General features: G+C 38.9%; 1 protein-coding gene across 8 annotated transcripts in view; it reads right to left on the reverse strand.

Annotated features, from left to right (window-relative positions):
• Positions 1–16,869, reverse strand: part of cfap46 (cilia and flagella associated protein 46) — a 72,077-nt gene that overhangs the window by 5,548 nt on the left and 49,660 nt on the right. For all 8 annotated transcript variants that reach the window (XM_085183347.1, XM_085183340.1, XM_085183343.1 and 5 more), the window contains exons 46-55: positions 16,679–16,746; positions 14,652–14,818; positions 14,341–14,441; positions 13,967–14,037; positions 13,165–13,332; positions 5,800–5,879; positions 5,376–5,436; positions 5,220–5,252; positions 4,980–5,076; positions 4,722–4,834 (exon numbers count right to left, since the gene is read on the reverse strand). In XM_085183347.1, the coding sequence (XP_085039473.1) occupies positions 4,722–4,834; positions 4,980–5,076; positions 5,220–5,252; positions 5,376–5,436; positions 5,800–5,879; positions 13,165–13,332; positions 13,967–14,037; positions 14,341–14,441; positions 14,652–14,818; positions 16,679–16,746 (959 nt within the window). The remainder of the gene's footprint in view (positions 1–4,721; positions 4,835–4,979; positions 5,077–5,219; positions 5,253–5,375; positions 5,437–5,799; positions 5,880–13,164; positions 13,333–13,966; positions 14,038–14,340; positions 14,442–14,651; positions 14,819–16,678; positions 16,747–16,869) is intronic.

A 16,869-nucleotide genomic window follows, 5' to 3' on the forward strand; every position in this document is an offset into this window, starting at 1 on the left:
GCTCTCTCTTTCTAGTCCCTGTCAGTACTCTTGCTGCAGCATTTTGGATTAGCTGAAGGCTTTTCAGTGAGTTTTTTGGACATCCTGTTAATAATGAATTGCAGTAGTCCAGCCTGGAAGTAATAAATACATGAACTAGTTTTTCAGCATCACTCTGAGACAGGATATTTCTGATTTTAGAGATGTTGCGCAAATGGAAGAACGCAGTCTTACATATTTGTTTAATATGTGCGTTGAAGGACATATCCTGGTCAAAAATGACTCCAAGGTTCCTCACAGTGTTACTGGAGGCCAAGGTAATGCCATCCAGAGTAAGAATCTGGTTAGATACCATATTTCTAAGCTTTTCAGCGCCGAGTACAATGACCTCAGTTTTATCTGAATTAAGAAGCAGAAAGTTAGTGGCCATCCAAGTCTTTATGTCTTTAAGACATTCCTGCAGTTTAACTAATTGGTGTGTGTTATCTGGCTTCATGGACAGATAGAGCTGGGTGTCATCTGCATAGCAGTGAAAATGTATGCTATGTCTTCTAATGATGCTGCCTAGGGGAAGCATGTATAATGTAAACAGAATTGGTCCTAGCACTGAACCCTGTGGAACTCCATAATTAACCTCAGTGTGTGAAGAGGACTCTCCATTTACATGCACAAATTGGAGTCTATTAGATAGATATGATACAAACCACTGCAGTGCAGTACCTGTAATACCTACAGCATGTTCTAATCGCTCTAATAGGATATTATGGTCAACAGTATCGAATGCTGCACTAAGGTCAAGAAGGACAAGCACAGAAATGAGTCCACTGTCAGAGGCCATAAGAAGATCATTTGTAACCTTCACTAAAGCTGTTTCTGTGCTGTGATGAACTCTGAAACCTGACTGAAACTCTTCAAATAAACCATTCCTCTGCAGATGATCTGTTAGCTGTTTGACAACTACTCTTTCAAGGATTTTTGATATGAAAGGAAGGTTGGAGATTGGCCTATAATTAGCTAAGACTGCTGGGTCTAGAGATGGCTTTTTGAGTAAAGGTTTAACTGCAGCCACCTTGAAGGCCTGTGGTACATAGCCGATTATTAGAGATAGGTTGATCATATATAAGATCGAAGAATTAATCAATGGCAGGACTTCTTTGAGCAGTTTTGTAGGAATGGGGTCTAAAAGACACGTTGATGGTTTGGAGGAAGTAATTATTGAAGTTAACTCAGAAAGATCGATTGGAGAAAAAGAGTCTAACTTAACATCAATGGTAGTAAGAGTAGCTGTAGATAATATTACATCTGTGGGATGATTATTGGTAATTTTTTCTCTAATGATAAAAATTTTATTTGTGAAGAAGTTCATGAAGTCATTACTAGTTAACGTTAAAGGGATGGTTGGCTCAAAAGAGCTCTGACTTTTTGTCAGCCTGGCTACAGTGCTGAAGAGAAACTTAGGGTTGTTCTTATTTTCTTCAATCAGTGATGAGTAGTAAGCTGTTCTGGCTTTGCGGAGGGCTTTCTTATAAAGCAACAAACTATTTCTCCAGGCTAAATGATGATCCTCTAAATTTGTGACACGCCATTTCCTCTCCAGATTACGAGTCATCTGCTTTAGGGTACGTGTTTGAGAATTATACCACGGGGTCAGGTACTTCTGATTAGAGACCTTAGTTTTCACTGGAGCTACAGTATCCAGAGTCGTACGTAGTGAGGAGGTGAAATTATTAACAAGATAATCGACCTCTGTTGGGGTAGCGTTCAGATAGCTGCTCTGCTCTGTGTTGGTACAGGGCATTGACGATGATAACAGTGGCTGGATTATATTCTTAAACTTAGTTACAGCGCTTTCAGAAAGACATCTACTTTGATAAAGTCCACTCTCCACTGCTGCGTAATCAATTATTGTAAATGTAAATGTTATCAAGAAATGATCAGACAGGAGAGGGTTTTCAGGAAACACTGTTAAATGTTCAGTTTCTATGCCATATGTTAAAACAAGATCTAGAGTGTGATTAAAGTGGTGGGTGGGTTCTTTTACATTTTGAGAGAACCCAATTGAGTCTAACAACAGATTAAATGCCATGTTGAGGCTGTCATTTTTAGCATCTACATGGATGTTAAAATCACCCACAATAATTATTTTATCTGAGCTCAGAACTAAATTAGATATAAAGTCTGAGAAATCAGACAGAAACTCTGTGTAAGGCCCAGGTGGACGATAGATGATAACAAGTAAGACTGGTTTCTGAGTTTCACAGCTGGGGTGGACAATGTTAAGCATCAGGCTTTCAAATGAATTAAAAGTCTGTCTTGGTCTTTCATTAATTAATAGACTGGTGTGAAAAATTGCTGCTACACCACCCCCTCGACCTGTGCTTCGAGATTTCTGGTAGTTAGAATGACTCGGGGGTGTTGATTCATTTAAACTAACATAATCATCCTGCTGCAACCAGGTTTCTGTAAGGCAGAGTAAATCAATTTGTTGATCAATTATTAAGTCATGTACTAACAGAGACTTGGAGGAGAGAGACCTAATATTTAATAATCCACATTTCACTGTTTTACTCTTTGGTTCAGATGTGGATACTGTATTGTTCTTTCTTTGTAAATGTTTAAGTTGTTTGTTGCTGGTTTTTAGTTTGTTTTTTGTCTTTTTGGAAGCTGACACAGTCTCTATGGAGATCTCTATCTGTGATCTCATTCTTTTGGTCACTAGCCACAGCTCATGACCATAGGTAAGGGTGTGGATGTAGACTGACTGGTAAACTGACAGCTTCGCTTTTATGGTCAGCTCTCTTCTTATTATAACAGACTGGGGATGCGTCCCAATTTAGCTGTCAATCTCTCCTCTCCCATCGTTCTTGAACAAGACACAAAGATACTTAATCTTGTTGGATCTCGTCCACCAGTAAAAGCCCAAATATATAGGTCCAGGCCGAGTGAATACAAGGACACCCATCCCAGACTATCGCCTTCCGTGATGGCAACTCCAGACTGGAAAAGAGTTCAGGCCCTTTCCAGTAGACTGGTTCCAGAGCCCAAGCTGTGGAACCAGTGAGGTGAGCCCAACTACATCCATCCATCCATCCATCCATCCATCCATCCATCCATCCATCCATCCATCCATCCATCCATCCATCCATCCATCCATCCATCCATCCATCCATCTGCTGTTGACTGCACAGTGGCTACATAACAAGCCCAAATCATCCCCACTACTTTTCACATAACATCATGCTATGCATTATGGACAAACCTCTCCACTTTAAAATTAACTTTTTCATAGAGCATTGCTCCCAAGGTTTTGGGGTTTGTTTAAATGAAATTGAAAGAGTTTCTCTTGGCAACCCTTCCAAACAATCTACAGTTGCTTAACCTTTTTCTAATTTTACTGTCATAAACTTTAGAATTCTCCAAAAGTTGATTCTGTTCATCTGGACTTAGCGTTTTCTGGGAGAAACGTTTCGTCACTCATCCAAGTGACTTCTTCAGTCTCAGCTGACTGCAGGTTTCCCCAAACTTATAAACAGTACATTTGCATAATGACTGAAACCAGCCCACTGAAGGAACAATGGGCTGTGATCAATGGTCATAAGAATTTGCATAATTATGATTAAGGAACTGACCTCACAGCCCATTGTTCCTTTTTCTCCCAGAAAACGCTAAGTCCAGATGAACAGAATCAACTTTTGGAGAATTATTTTCCTGGATGATTGAGAATGCATCAAGAAACTTTAGAATTTTATGTCTTAACTAAAATTGGGAGAATCTGAGGTATAATTCTTGTGTGGATAGTATTTGCTTTGGACTGATCTCTACTGAAAAGCTGAAGGTGGCTGTAGCTCAGGCAGTAGAGCAGGTCATCTACTGTTAGGAAGGTTGGTGGTTCGATTCCTGGCTTCCCCTAGTCTGCATGCCAAATATCCTTGGGCAAGATATTAACCCCAAATTGCTCTCTGATGCATCCATCGGAGTGTGAATGCTACTTAGGAAGCACTTAGAACAATGTGCTTGTGCGAATGGGTGTGAATGGGTGAATGCACAAGTTGTGTAAAGCACTTTGAGTGCTCAGAAGAGTAGAAAAGCGCTATATAAGAACCAGTCCATTTACCATTTAACTGCTTCACAAATTTCTATTTGCTTTTATTATTGCTCCAGACACACAACAGTGTGGCTGGAACTTCTTTACCTTGTGATTGTGTGTGATTGTGTGTGTCTGTGTGTGACTTGAAAACCCAACCAAAGATTGTTTTTTAATGGGTCATTCTTTGTTCCTCTTTTAGATTAATTCTTGCTTTATTTTGAAGATTATCTTGTCATGTGTTGTCAACTTCACTCCTCTGTTCCTTCTCGTTTCCCAAACCCGTCATTGGTGCCTTATTAACACAGTATTACCTTATCAAACATCTTCCAAGTATGCCAACCATGTCACAATTTCTTTAGGTTATCATTTCATGTATATAATTAAAATACCATTTTTCTTTGCTTTGTCTGTACTAAGAACAACCTTATGAAGTTCATGACAGTGTGACAATGACATTGGCTGGTTCTGTGTCATTCCACTCATTACAGTCTTCGTATTTTTTAATGCTCACATGCAGTAGTAGCCATAACAAAGTGATGAATGTACTGTGAGTTATTAAATTATGAGATGGAAGCAGTAAATGCATTGTCTTTACATTCCTTTACAAATACTACAATCACAGGAGGGAAAATGTGATATAAGAGTGTAAACGTACCAGACAAATTGAGGGATGCTAGTTTGTCAGGTGGTATGTTTTCCATGAAGTGTTCCACCCCCAGGTAAATAAAGCCACTGCATCTGCACAACATTTGCTCCATTTCTGACAGGCTTAACAAATATGAAGACATGTTAGCAAAGCAGAAGTGACTGGTCGTGTGTTGAATGTAACAGATACAGTTGGCTGTTGCTGTGCTCAAAGAGCCAAGAGGGGAAAATGGTGTATAACTTTGATTTGCTGCACTCTAAAACTCACCTGGGTGTCTGTTTGCTGCCCATGAAGCCCTCCCACAGATGAGTTACATGCTGGGTTTCCAAAATCTCCTTCATCTTCAGGCTCAAACTGGTCCCTTCTGTGTGATATAGTGTATATTATTCTAGACATCTTAAACACTTTATCTAACCCACAATGACCAGTTGCATGTCTTTGAATATATCCATCCATCCATCCATCCATCCATCCATTCTCTTCCGCTAATATTAACAAATTACTTACCAAAGTGGCTATCATTGTAAGGGTCAACAAGATCTTTTAAAGGCATGTTAAGAAGTATAATGGACCTGAATTAAATTAACTGAATTAAATACCCAATTTTATATGTGAAATTACATATTTCTGTTTAACAAAAGTCATTCTGAAAGCAAAAGATACATTTGAAGTTACGCATGTCCACTGGAAAGGTGTTAGAAGGCAGCACATGACTGGCAGGTACCTGGGTAAACAAATTTTAGTTTTTACAGCTCAAAGCAGCTAAAAATGTATACAAAGTGGAAATAAATAAATGACATATCACATAAATGTGCAAACATGCAAATATTCTTTTGTACACACATATCACGACTGAGAAAACAGAAGCAGAAAAGAGGGTTGGATGAAAAAACAGAAGTGATGCACAACAGGGGACAAATACCCAGAAGCTTGAACTAGGAGCTTTATGAAAACATTATGTAATTGATTGAAAACCACATTTAAAAGAGACGCAGGGAGCAACTTAAATAACTGCCAGTGCTGACAGGAGGTAAAATGAATATTGCTTTCTGTATCTGGCAGGCCCAGATTAATTTACTGAACTCACCGCTTTGATGGCTTGGCTTTGATCTCCCCTCGTTTTAGTTCCCTTGCCACCTTTGGTCTCCTTTTTGTTGTCACTTTCAACTGCCACAAACAGGAAGCAGAATTAATACATACACTTGTCTGCAGGGCAGATTACACAGCCTTTGGACTGGTAATTTTTTTTTTTTTTTTTAAAAACAACTTTCTCAGAGACAGCAAAGTCATTGGCACTTATTGGTGACAGAATAAGTGGTGGCTGCAACGCCTTTGCAAAGGAAAACACTTGCTATTAGCATGTGTTATCATTTTCAGTGCATTACTCAAAACGGATGCTTTATACATTATAAATAAGGTAATCATTAAGTTTATTTTTATTATTCTGTTGTTCCATTTGTTGTTATTTAGTGTCAGGCCATTAGCAGGCCGTAGAAGAAGGCTCCATCTGTTGGCTGACCAGTCCAACACTATTCCAAAGTGAAATCTGCTCAAATTTTGCAAAGATACTGAATGCAACAATTCAACGAATTTGGCATATCCCAAACTTCCATTTTATCTTTTAGGAAAAAACTATTTTGAGTAAAATAACAAAGAGAATAAAAAATAAAACCGTAACATCTCTTAAAATGAGAGTAGTTAAACTACCTATGAACATCCATTCTGATATACACATTTTAATAACCCAACCGCCTTGATAACAAACGTCCTACTATAGCATGTACTCAAACATGCCATTAAAATTAGATCTTTGCATAATGCACATCTCAGAAAAACACAAAGTTACTTTTCATTTTCTTTAACCGTTATTATAAACGTGCATCCTCATCAGGTTACGCCCTTTAACCCGAACATCATTTACTAAAACGTATTTATTTAGTCTATTCATTATTGTCAAATGTAGAAATATCCAAAACTAGTTCATGCATTATAGTCCTTACAATCCTTTATTATCAGGCTAAGGCTCCATAAGAGCCATCAGCTGAACCGAAAAGCCAAAGTAAGAGTATTAAGAGAGACTAACAGAGAGACATATTTCTCTCATATCAGCTTGTCTCCAATCCTGAATGTAGAATTCTTCTTTTTACATACAATGTCCTGAATAATCAGGCTCTGTCGTCTCTTAAAGACCTCTTAATAGCTCATAATAATCATTCCGATAAGTTCTTGTGTCATTTATGGTCCATTGAGTTTCCAAAAGTAGACAGTATTGGTTCCCCCTCATGTGGAACATGGACAGGATCTGCCGTTTAAAAGTTTGCTTCAAACTTTTCTTTTTGATAAACCTTGTACAGTGGTCCCTCGTTTATTGTGGGTGTTACATTCCAAAAATAACCCGCGATAGGTAAAATCCACGAAGTAGCCAACTTTATTTTTTACAATTAATATAGATGTTTTAAGGCTGTAAAACCTCTGACTTACACACTTTATACACTTTTCTCAGACAGGCATCGACATTTTCACACGTTTCTCTCTTGTTTAAACACTCTCAAAGTTCAAACCTTTGTAGAAAAATAAGTCCAGTATTATAGAATAAAACCGAAGATCAAATCCTGTTTTCAGGTCCAGAACATGGGAATAGAGCAGCTGCCAGAGAATCAATGGTACAGATGTAGAGCAAGCAAGAAGCATGAGTTGAGTAAAGTCTGACTAATCTGACTGTTTGGTTTCACCTTTTAATCCTTTGACATTGACACTGTTATGCTTGTTGTCTTCTGCTAGCGAAGATCTATATAAATTTGACAAGCTGAACGCATTCTGTACTGTACAGGAGACACGACACGAGATTGATTGAAAATGGTCTACAGCTGATCAGGATGCAAACCACAATGTAAAAAAACCAAACAAAAAAAACATGCAAAACTGCACCCCCCCCCAAAAAAATCCGCAAAACAGCAAGGCTGTGAAAAGTGAACCGTGATATAGTGAGGGACCACTGTAGTTAGGAATGAATAACATGATCCTGAACCTTAGTTATAGTGTTGTGGGCTCTGGCTTGTTGGTCATTACGCACTGGAGAATTTTTAAGCACTCACTCTTTTCACTTTTGTCGTATTTACAATCTATTGCATGTCATTACATTTTCTTTTCTCTTTCTATGGTTCATCGTTTCTTGGCCTTGTTGTTTGTTGTTGCTTCTCCTCTTTTCTCCCATCTCTTTATTCTCACCCTCCCAAGGATTGAAAGTAAACGTAGTAGCACTTATTCAACCCCACAATAGTAGTAGTAGCTGTCTCTCCCTGACCCTGGTTCTGCCCCAGGTCTTGTCCTGTTAGAAGGAAGTCCTTCCTTCCTAACATCACCAAGTACCTGCACATAGGAGACCATTGCCTTAACACAACGGCACCTCATCTTATAATTACTTTAGTATGATTGAATAAAAATGTCTTTACTTTGTTTCAAATTTTATGTTAATATTTTGACTGCATGCCTTTCATATCTGGATGTTTTTAAAGATCACACAGAATCACTGACTACATGGTATCAGTATGTTCTACCTTAATCTAGACCACCCACCGCAGTTTGCTGTGACTCCCATAGTTAATTATAAATCTTTCTGGCAATAAAGAATAATTCTAATATACAAAACTGCTTAGCACCATGATTTTTTTCCTAAGTGAAAATTAAATGTAAAATCTAACTGTACAGTTAAAATCACACAACCTGATCACTCAGTAACACACACACAGTAAAATCTGAAGAAGCAGTAAGAACAGACATGCGTGCAAAAGCATGTGTTTGCCCCCCTGAGGACAATCTTTTTGTAGTTTGTGCTAATTTGTCCTGTGTGTACTTCATGCAAAGCAGTGCACAGAATAACAAATAGCCCTTTCAAAAGTGGTTTCAGGCGCTACATCTTCTTGACACAATGGTAAACTGTAGATGTCAAAATTATGGTAATCGTGGTCTGGGGGAAAAAAAGCAAACACTAATTTTTTCTGTGGTCTGATCATCACCCGTGTGTTTGATCCAGACATCAAAAGATGTATTAAGAAAAGCTTGTTGTAATATTTTCCCATCTGTGGCATACAAGTCTCAAGGGATACACAGACACACACATACATAAATAGTAGTTTAACAGTAACCTTTGAACAGTGACTCAAGCGATGCAAATGATTCAACCTTTAAAAAGGTACAGATGTCTGCAGGATCCCATTCAGTGCTCTTTTTACCTCCTTTCTTTTCACCTATTCCTTTCCAAAATAGTAAAGTGCTTAATCCCCCAAGCACTGAAACACCATCAACCCCCCCAAAAAAGAGACAGAAAACAACTGGACCGTGCACGATATGTGTAATAAAGTTGATTAAAATGATGCTCATTTGTTTCTGTTTTTACTTTATCAAAAATAAAAACACAATGTGAATACTGTCCTAGGCTTCATTTATTTGCCTTATAGCTTTGCAGCTATGTTGGTTGATTTATCTGAAACAAAAAGCTAACCTTAATAAATGTGGATACAATTTCGAAGGGCGAAAGAGAAAAAAACGACAGTGTGTCAGTTTCGGTTAAGGCTCTTTCTTTTTTCTGCCTCTAAACCCTGCAATCAGTTCATCTTCTGACACGCTGAGCAAGTCAAGACAGTAAGTGTGCAACAGAAAAACTTGATGTGGTGCCTTTTTGCGGACCATTGTGGACCATTGACTGTGTCTGCTGATTACAAGCAGGAGACACATTTAAAAAAAGAGAAAAAAAAGGCCGTGGTGTTCACTTCACAGACGTCTTCATGAAATTCTGCATGACAGCAAGATGTGAAATGACCTTTCTCTCCTGAACAAATTTCTATGGATGGCTGCTTGCAGTCTACATCCTGATGTCAAGATACGTCTGCAAATGTAAGCTATTTTTCACTCAGATAACGAGGAATTATGTGATGTGAGGCAAAGGTCCGATCGTACACCTATGTATGGGTGGGTTTAGGCAACCCAGAAAGGGCTTCCTTCATTTATAGACCTCCGCTTCAATGTACAGCTCGGCCCTACACTAGTCTCTCAAAACTGGCAAGAATTCTTCCTGTTTTTACATAATTTTACTGACAGTAACATCAACAAAATAAAACGATAAAGTAAAATAGCAGAGCAAAAACAACACTCTGTCTTACATTAAAAAATAAATTAGATAAGGCTTTAATTAAAACTCCAGGAGCAATTAAAAAAATAGCACTGTAAAGATTTAAAGATGATGTCAAAGACTGCAGTAACAAAATTAATGATAAATGGAGCTCCAGATACAACAGTCATTCGCAACAGTTTGCCAAAAAAGTTTGCTATATGAAGGACTTCATTACTCATTAATCTTTCAATTAATAACTCAGTGAAAGAATATTAGCAAGCTCGTTTGAATATATATGAATGTGTGTGTGCGTGAGTGTGTTTGAGTGTGTGTGGGGTGTTTGTAGGGTGTCCTTGACTATAAACAAGTCAAACTTAGGACCTTTTTAATAGTCCATTAATTTAAATTAAGGTCCATGGTTTAGCAATGCCTCACAGTCACATTGAATGGCTGGAGTATTGCAAATATGTAGCTGTAGTCTATAAATGTCAGATATAAATTCTTTAATGGGCTCCATATAAATACAATCAATTTTCACATGGCTACTGGTCTGTGAAAAAATGTTATCATTTCTTGATAACATTTACATTTACAATAATTGATTACGCAGCAGTGGAGAGTGGACTTTATCAAAGTAGATGTCTTTCTGAAAGCGCTGTAACTAAGTTTAAGAATATAATCCAGCCACTGTTATCATCGTCAATGCCCTGTACCAACACAGAGCAGAGCAGCTATCTGAACGCTACCCCAACAGAGGTCGATTATCTTGTTAATAATTTCACCTCCTCACTACGTACGACTCTGGATACTGTAGCTCCAGTGAAAACTAAGGTCTCTAATCAGAAGTACCTGACCCCGTGGTATAATTCTCAAACACGTACCCTAAAGCAGATGACTCGTAATCTGGAGAGGAAATGGCGTGTCACAAATTTAGAGGATCATCATTTAGCCTGGAGAAATAGTTTGTTGCTTTATAAGAAAGCCCTCCGCAAAGCCAGAACAGCTTACTACTCATCACTGATTGAAGAAAATAAGAACAACCCCAGGTTTCTCTTCAGCACTGTAGCCAGGCTGACAAAAAGTCAGAGCTCTGTTGAGCCAACCATCCCTTTAATGTTAACTAGTGATGACTTCATGAACTTCTTCACAAATAAAATTTTTATCATTAGAGAAAAAATTACCAATAATCATCCCACAGATGTAATATTATCTACAGCTACTCTTAGTTCCATTGATGTTAAGTTAGACTCTTTTTTTCCAATCGATCTTTCTGAGTTAACTTCAATAATTACTTCCTCCAAACCATCAACGTGTCTTTTAGACCCCATTCCTACAAAACTGCTCAAAGAAGTCCTGCCATTGATTAATTCTTTGATCTTATATATGATCAACCTATCTCTAATAATCGGCTATGTACCACAGGCCTTCAAGGTGGCTGCAGTTAAACCTTTACTCAAAAAGCCATCTCTAGACCCAGCAGTCTTAGCTAATTATAGGCCAATCTCCAACCTTCCTTTCATATCAAAAATCCTTGAAAGAGTAGTTGTCAAACAGCTAACAGATCATCTGCAGAGGAATGGTTTATTTGAAGAGTTTCAGTCAGGTTTCAGAGTTCATCACAGCACAGAAACAGCTTTATTGAAGGTTACAAATGATCTTCTTATGGCCTCTGACAGTGGACTCATCTCTGTGCTTGTCCTTCTTGACCTTAGTGCAGCATTCGATACTGTTGACCATAATATTCTATTAGAGCGATTAGAACATGCTGTAGGTATTACAGGTACTGCACTGCAGTGGTTTGTATCATATCTATCTAATAGACTCCAATTTGTGCATGTAAATGGAGAGTCCTCTTCACACACTGAGGTTAATTATGGAGTTCCACAGGGTTCAGTGCTAGGACCAATTCTGTTTACATTATACATGCTTCCCCTAGGCAGCATCATTAGAAGACATAGCATACATTTTCACTGCTATGCAGATGACACCCAGCTCTATCTGTCCATGAAGCCAGATAACACACACCAATTAGTTAAACTGCAGGAATGTCTTAAAGACATAAAGACTTGGATGGCCACTAACTTTCTGCTTCTTAACTCAGATAAAACTGAGGTCATTGTACTCGGTGCTGAAAAGCTTAGAAATATGTTATCTAACCAGATTCTTACTCTGGATGGCATTACCTTGGCCTCCAGTAACACTGTGAGGAACCTTGGAGTCATTTTTGACCAGGATATGTCCTTCAACGCACATATTAAACAAATATGTAAGACTGCGTTCTTCCATTTGCGCAACATCTCTAAAATTAGAAATATCCTGTCTCAGAGTGACGCTGAAAAACTAGTTCATGCATTTATTACTTCCAGGCTAGACTACTGCAATTCATTATTATCAGGATGTCCAAAAAACTCACTGAAAAGCCTTCAGTTAATCCAAAATGCTGCAGCAAGAGTACTGACAGGGACTAGAAGGAGAGAGCATATTTCTCCTGTTTTGGCTTCCCTTCATTGGCTTCCTGTTAAATCCAGAATTGAATTCAAAATCCTGCTCCTCACATACAAGGTCTTAAATAATCAGGCCCCATCTTATCTTAATGACCTTGTAGTACCATATCACCCTATTAGAGCACTTCGCTCCCGCTCTGCAGGCCTACTTGTTGTTCCTAGAGTATTTAAAAGTAGAATGGGAGGGAGAGCCTTCAGTTTTCAGGCCCCTCTTCTGTGGAACCAGCTTCCAGTTTGGATTCAGGAGACAGACACTATCTCTACTTTTAAGATTAGGCTTAAAACCTTCCTTTTTGCTAAAGCATATAGTTAGGGCTGGACCAGGTGACCCTGAATCCTCCCTTAGTTATGCTGCAATAGATGTAGGCTGCCGGGGGATTCCCATGATGCATTGAGTTTTTCCTTTCCAGTCACCTTTCTCACTCACTATGTATTAACAGACCTCTCTGTATTGAATCGTATCTGTTATTAACCTCTGTCTCTCTTCCACAGCATGTCTTTATCCTGTCTTCCTTCTCTCACCCCAACCGGTCGCAGCAGATGGCCGCCCCTCCCTGAGCCTGGTTCTGCCGGAGGTTTCTTCCTGTTAAAAGGGAGTTTTTCCTTCCCACTGTCGCCAAAGTGCTTGCTCATAGGGGGTCATATGATTGTTGGGCTTTTCTCTGTATCTATGAAGCGCCTTGAGGCGACATTTGTTGTGATTTGGCGCTATATAAATAAAATTGAATTGAAAATTGAATTGAATTGGTCTTAAAGTTGCAGGTCCCTTGGAAAGGGTAGGAGATTTAGTTCGTAAATAAAAAATATTTTAGAGTATATACATGTGTGAATGCATTACCTTTTTCGTCTCTCTTTAGGCGACTGTAAAAAAGCTGAAGGGAAAAGTCCCGAGTCACAGAACTCAGGCTATCTTCTTTCAGGATAGACATGGATTCCAGAGGCAGCTCCAGCAACCTCTTGTCTGCCAGTACCACCACATACTCCCCTGGTTCAGTTGGCATTTTAACTGTATATATCATACACATAAAAGTACAAGTTTCACATGCATCACATATTTTGTGACAGTGTAAATGTCATAGATCAATATACTCCCAACTGTACAGACATTATAAGGCATCAACTTGTACAGTTTCTAACCATATGTGCAGAACCAAAAGTATTTAAAAAGAAAACTGTAGATGGCTTGATAATTCCAACAATGTGCAGTAGAAAAATCCCAGCAAATTTTGGAATAATGGTTCATATGATACAGAGGAATCATGCCTTCAACAAACAGCACAGTTTGCAGGCTGGCTAGCAAGGCTGCATTCCTCTTTCTTTCCTAATCATCAGGATTCCCATGAGTGTACTGCAACCTAGCCACATTAATAGCCTTAAACAATATGGATCTTTATGCTTTTAAAAAAGGCATAGGCTTCAGTCACTTTGCATACTCTAAATGTGCAGAGGAGGCAAAAATGGTGTCATGCTCTGAAAATTCTTCCTATGACATGACTAAAGGTAATTACAACCCATTCAATCTGGATTTATGACAATTTAATGCTTTTTAATAACCTTATTCAATGCAAAAATAACCATAAGAACCTTAGGCTGTCAGAGAGACAGGTAAGCGTATGTTCAACAGCTTACTGCTCCTTTACCTGAGCTCTCTTTCTCTTCTTTATCTTTGGTTTTGGCCATTTCAGGGGTTGGCAGAGATGCAGCATCTGGCCTGAAGATAAGACCAGGTGGGGATCAGCAAAACTACACTTATGTATTTAAAGTATAAACCATTCATATTATCAGAATTGGTCAGACATTTGTTTCATAACTAAAACCCTGTGTACATAAACCATGACATAAACAATACAAAAGATTCACATACACTTGAATTGTACATCATTCAAACACTCCATTCAATAGCTCCTTTTATAATGGAGTTCAGATTTCTGAGCATTAAAAAAGTGTTAAAGTTAAAGAAAACCCATGTAGGGAATATGTAGTTGTTAGGAATTAAAGTGTCTGACAGATTCACCTTAAGCAAGAGAAGTCAAACTGTTTGAGGAGTGGATTTAAATATTCTTCCATGTCTTTTACAAGTTCTCTGAAACGACATGCTAACTCTCCTGATAGTTTCTGTATAGAGAAACAAGAGAGAAAGCAGGGTGAGGGGTTTTAGACCACTGATCAGTTTCACACGTGCATTTCTTTCAGTTAGATGTTGCTTGGGAATAAAAGTTTTCCCAGTAAGTAAGAAATAGACATGACGTAAAATTAAGTGCACCGTATTGAGTAATAGAGTGAAAGGCAAGTTGTGGCTTTAACAGGACAGACATGGAGAAAAACCTGATACTCCTCAGAGGCCTCCAGCCTGTCCTCAACGCTGCGCAAAGAGTCTTTATTGAGGAGGGCATGTCTTGTCTCCTGGCAAAAAGCCCGAGTCTGTTCCCTCAGTGCCAGTAGAGCCTGCGGGCAGACTGAAACCTTGGCCATCCCAGAGCACGTCAAGCTACCTAGAACCACAGAATGACACACAATCAGACATGCATACTCACAGACGCTGAGTACTTACTGGCTTTGTAATTGGTCCCCGTGAGCATCTCCCACACCCTCCTCTTCTTGGTCTTTTCATCTATCCTTTTCTTTTCCTCACTGCTTGTTGTTTAATGAATTTTCTCACATTCTCAGGCAGTGCATCCAGCCCTTTGCACCACTCTTACCACTTCTTATGTCAATCAAATCCCAGAAAAGGTCATGAGTAAAGTAAGTAAAGCTATATGCTAATATCATGACTTATGAACTTATTATGACTTATGAAAGCTGGTGTTTCATGCCACCCCCCACCCCCCACCACCACCACCACACACACACACTCTTCTTGATTTTATCCCCTCTTTTTGTTCTCATTAAATCTGAACTTTTCATTTGCCTTTCAGACAAATGTTACGTGGGAATATTAAATTTGCCTTGTTATGTATAAATGCAGACAACAATGATACATGTGTGAGATAAAGACCATATTCCTCAGGGTTATGAAACTAATCAGATGCAGTGTAAAGATACAGAGAAAAAGAAAGGACACATTCTTTCAATTCTAAGTTTTTATATATCAGGGTATAATAAAATATCATCTGTTTCCCATAGCAGCTCACAAAATTTGGTTAATGTCACCTTAGGCCAACAACAACATATGAAATGTCACAAAAAAGTGAAGCAAAATGCAGAAGCAATGTGTGAAAAACTAAATACACCATTCTAGCTTCTAGAACCATGTAATTGCTTTCTGTATAATTATCATGCTCTCACATTATTGTGGAGAAAGTCTGATGCTCTTCTTTGTAACATTACTTCAGTTCAGTTCAGAGGTTTGTAGGGATTCCTTTATGCACGAGTCTTAAGGTCCCGCTACATCATTTTAGCCATGTCAAAATCTGAATTTGACAGAACCATTACAACACACTGGTTCTTTTCTTTTTCAGCCATCCTGTTGTAGATTTGCTGCTGTACTTGGGATCATGTTGTCATGGTCCCTGTGCCTGCCCGGCTGGCCCTGTGTGGCTACATGTGTGTTGCTTTTGTCTCTCTCCTCTCTCTCTCCTCTCTCTCTCTACTTGCTGCCTGGGCGGAGCTCATTGTGGGCTCCCGCCCCTGGCCTTTACCACCTGCAAGCAATCACCTGTGGCTCCTCACCTTGTTTGCTCTCGCTACTTAAGGCAGTGACTGAGAGCACCTCGCCGCTGGACTATTAAGTAATGCTCGTCAGTGCTGCTTTAGCCTAAGCCAGTTTTGAGCTCTCTTCGTGAAAGTTTTCCGTGTTAATTCCTGATCTCTGTATACAGATTCTTCGTGCTCGGTTTGGAAGTTTGGACACCGAAGCCTGTGCGTGAGTGCCGCAGTGAGAGTGGCGTGTGTGAGGAAAGGACCTTTCCAAGTGCATTCTTCTGTTTGTGTGGAGCAGAGCAAGAGAGGACACATTTCCTGATTCTTCCCTGTACCCCTGGGAACCTTGGCCCCCTTCTCCTTCACTTGTATATAGTGCACCGGGAGTGTGTAAATAAAATTCAGTTTTCTGTGATTTCTGTCTGCGCCGAGTCCTCCCTGTTCCCTCATGACACATATCATGTTGCTTGACCCAATGTGGGTCAAGCTCTGGTTCTCGAATAGATTGCCTCATATTTGACTCTAGAATCAACAGCATTTGATTAGCAGTACCTAGCTGTTACTTACCGTCTAAATTCATATGGAAGCAGTGAATGTATTTAAATTTGTTTTTTATACACTGCTTCTGCATTTTGGCTTAGTTTTTTGGCTTAGACACAGTGGCCACCTAAAGATCTATCTCAACAGTATTAGTTTAAAAAAATGTATCACACCTGTAACTTGTGGTGTCCTTCCCTTCTGAGCTTTAGTTGCCTCATAGAAACCACCATAGAGATGTGACCTAAAAAAAAACAACACAAGAAGGAAAATAATTTCTACTCTTTAACTATAAACCCATAAAATATGTGGTGCATCACCTTTACTTAGAACATACTTAATTGAAAAGAACATAGAATTCTCTAGT

This window comes from Neolamprologus multifasciatus, chromosome 13 (assembly GCF_963576455.1).
Source record: "Neolamprologus multifasciatus chromosome 13, fNeoMul1.2, whole genome shotgun sequence".
NCBI lineage: Eukaryota > Metazoa > Chordata > Actinopteri > Cichliformes > Cichlidae > Neolamprologus > Neolamprologus multifasciatus.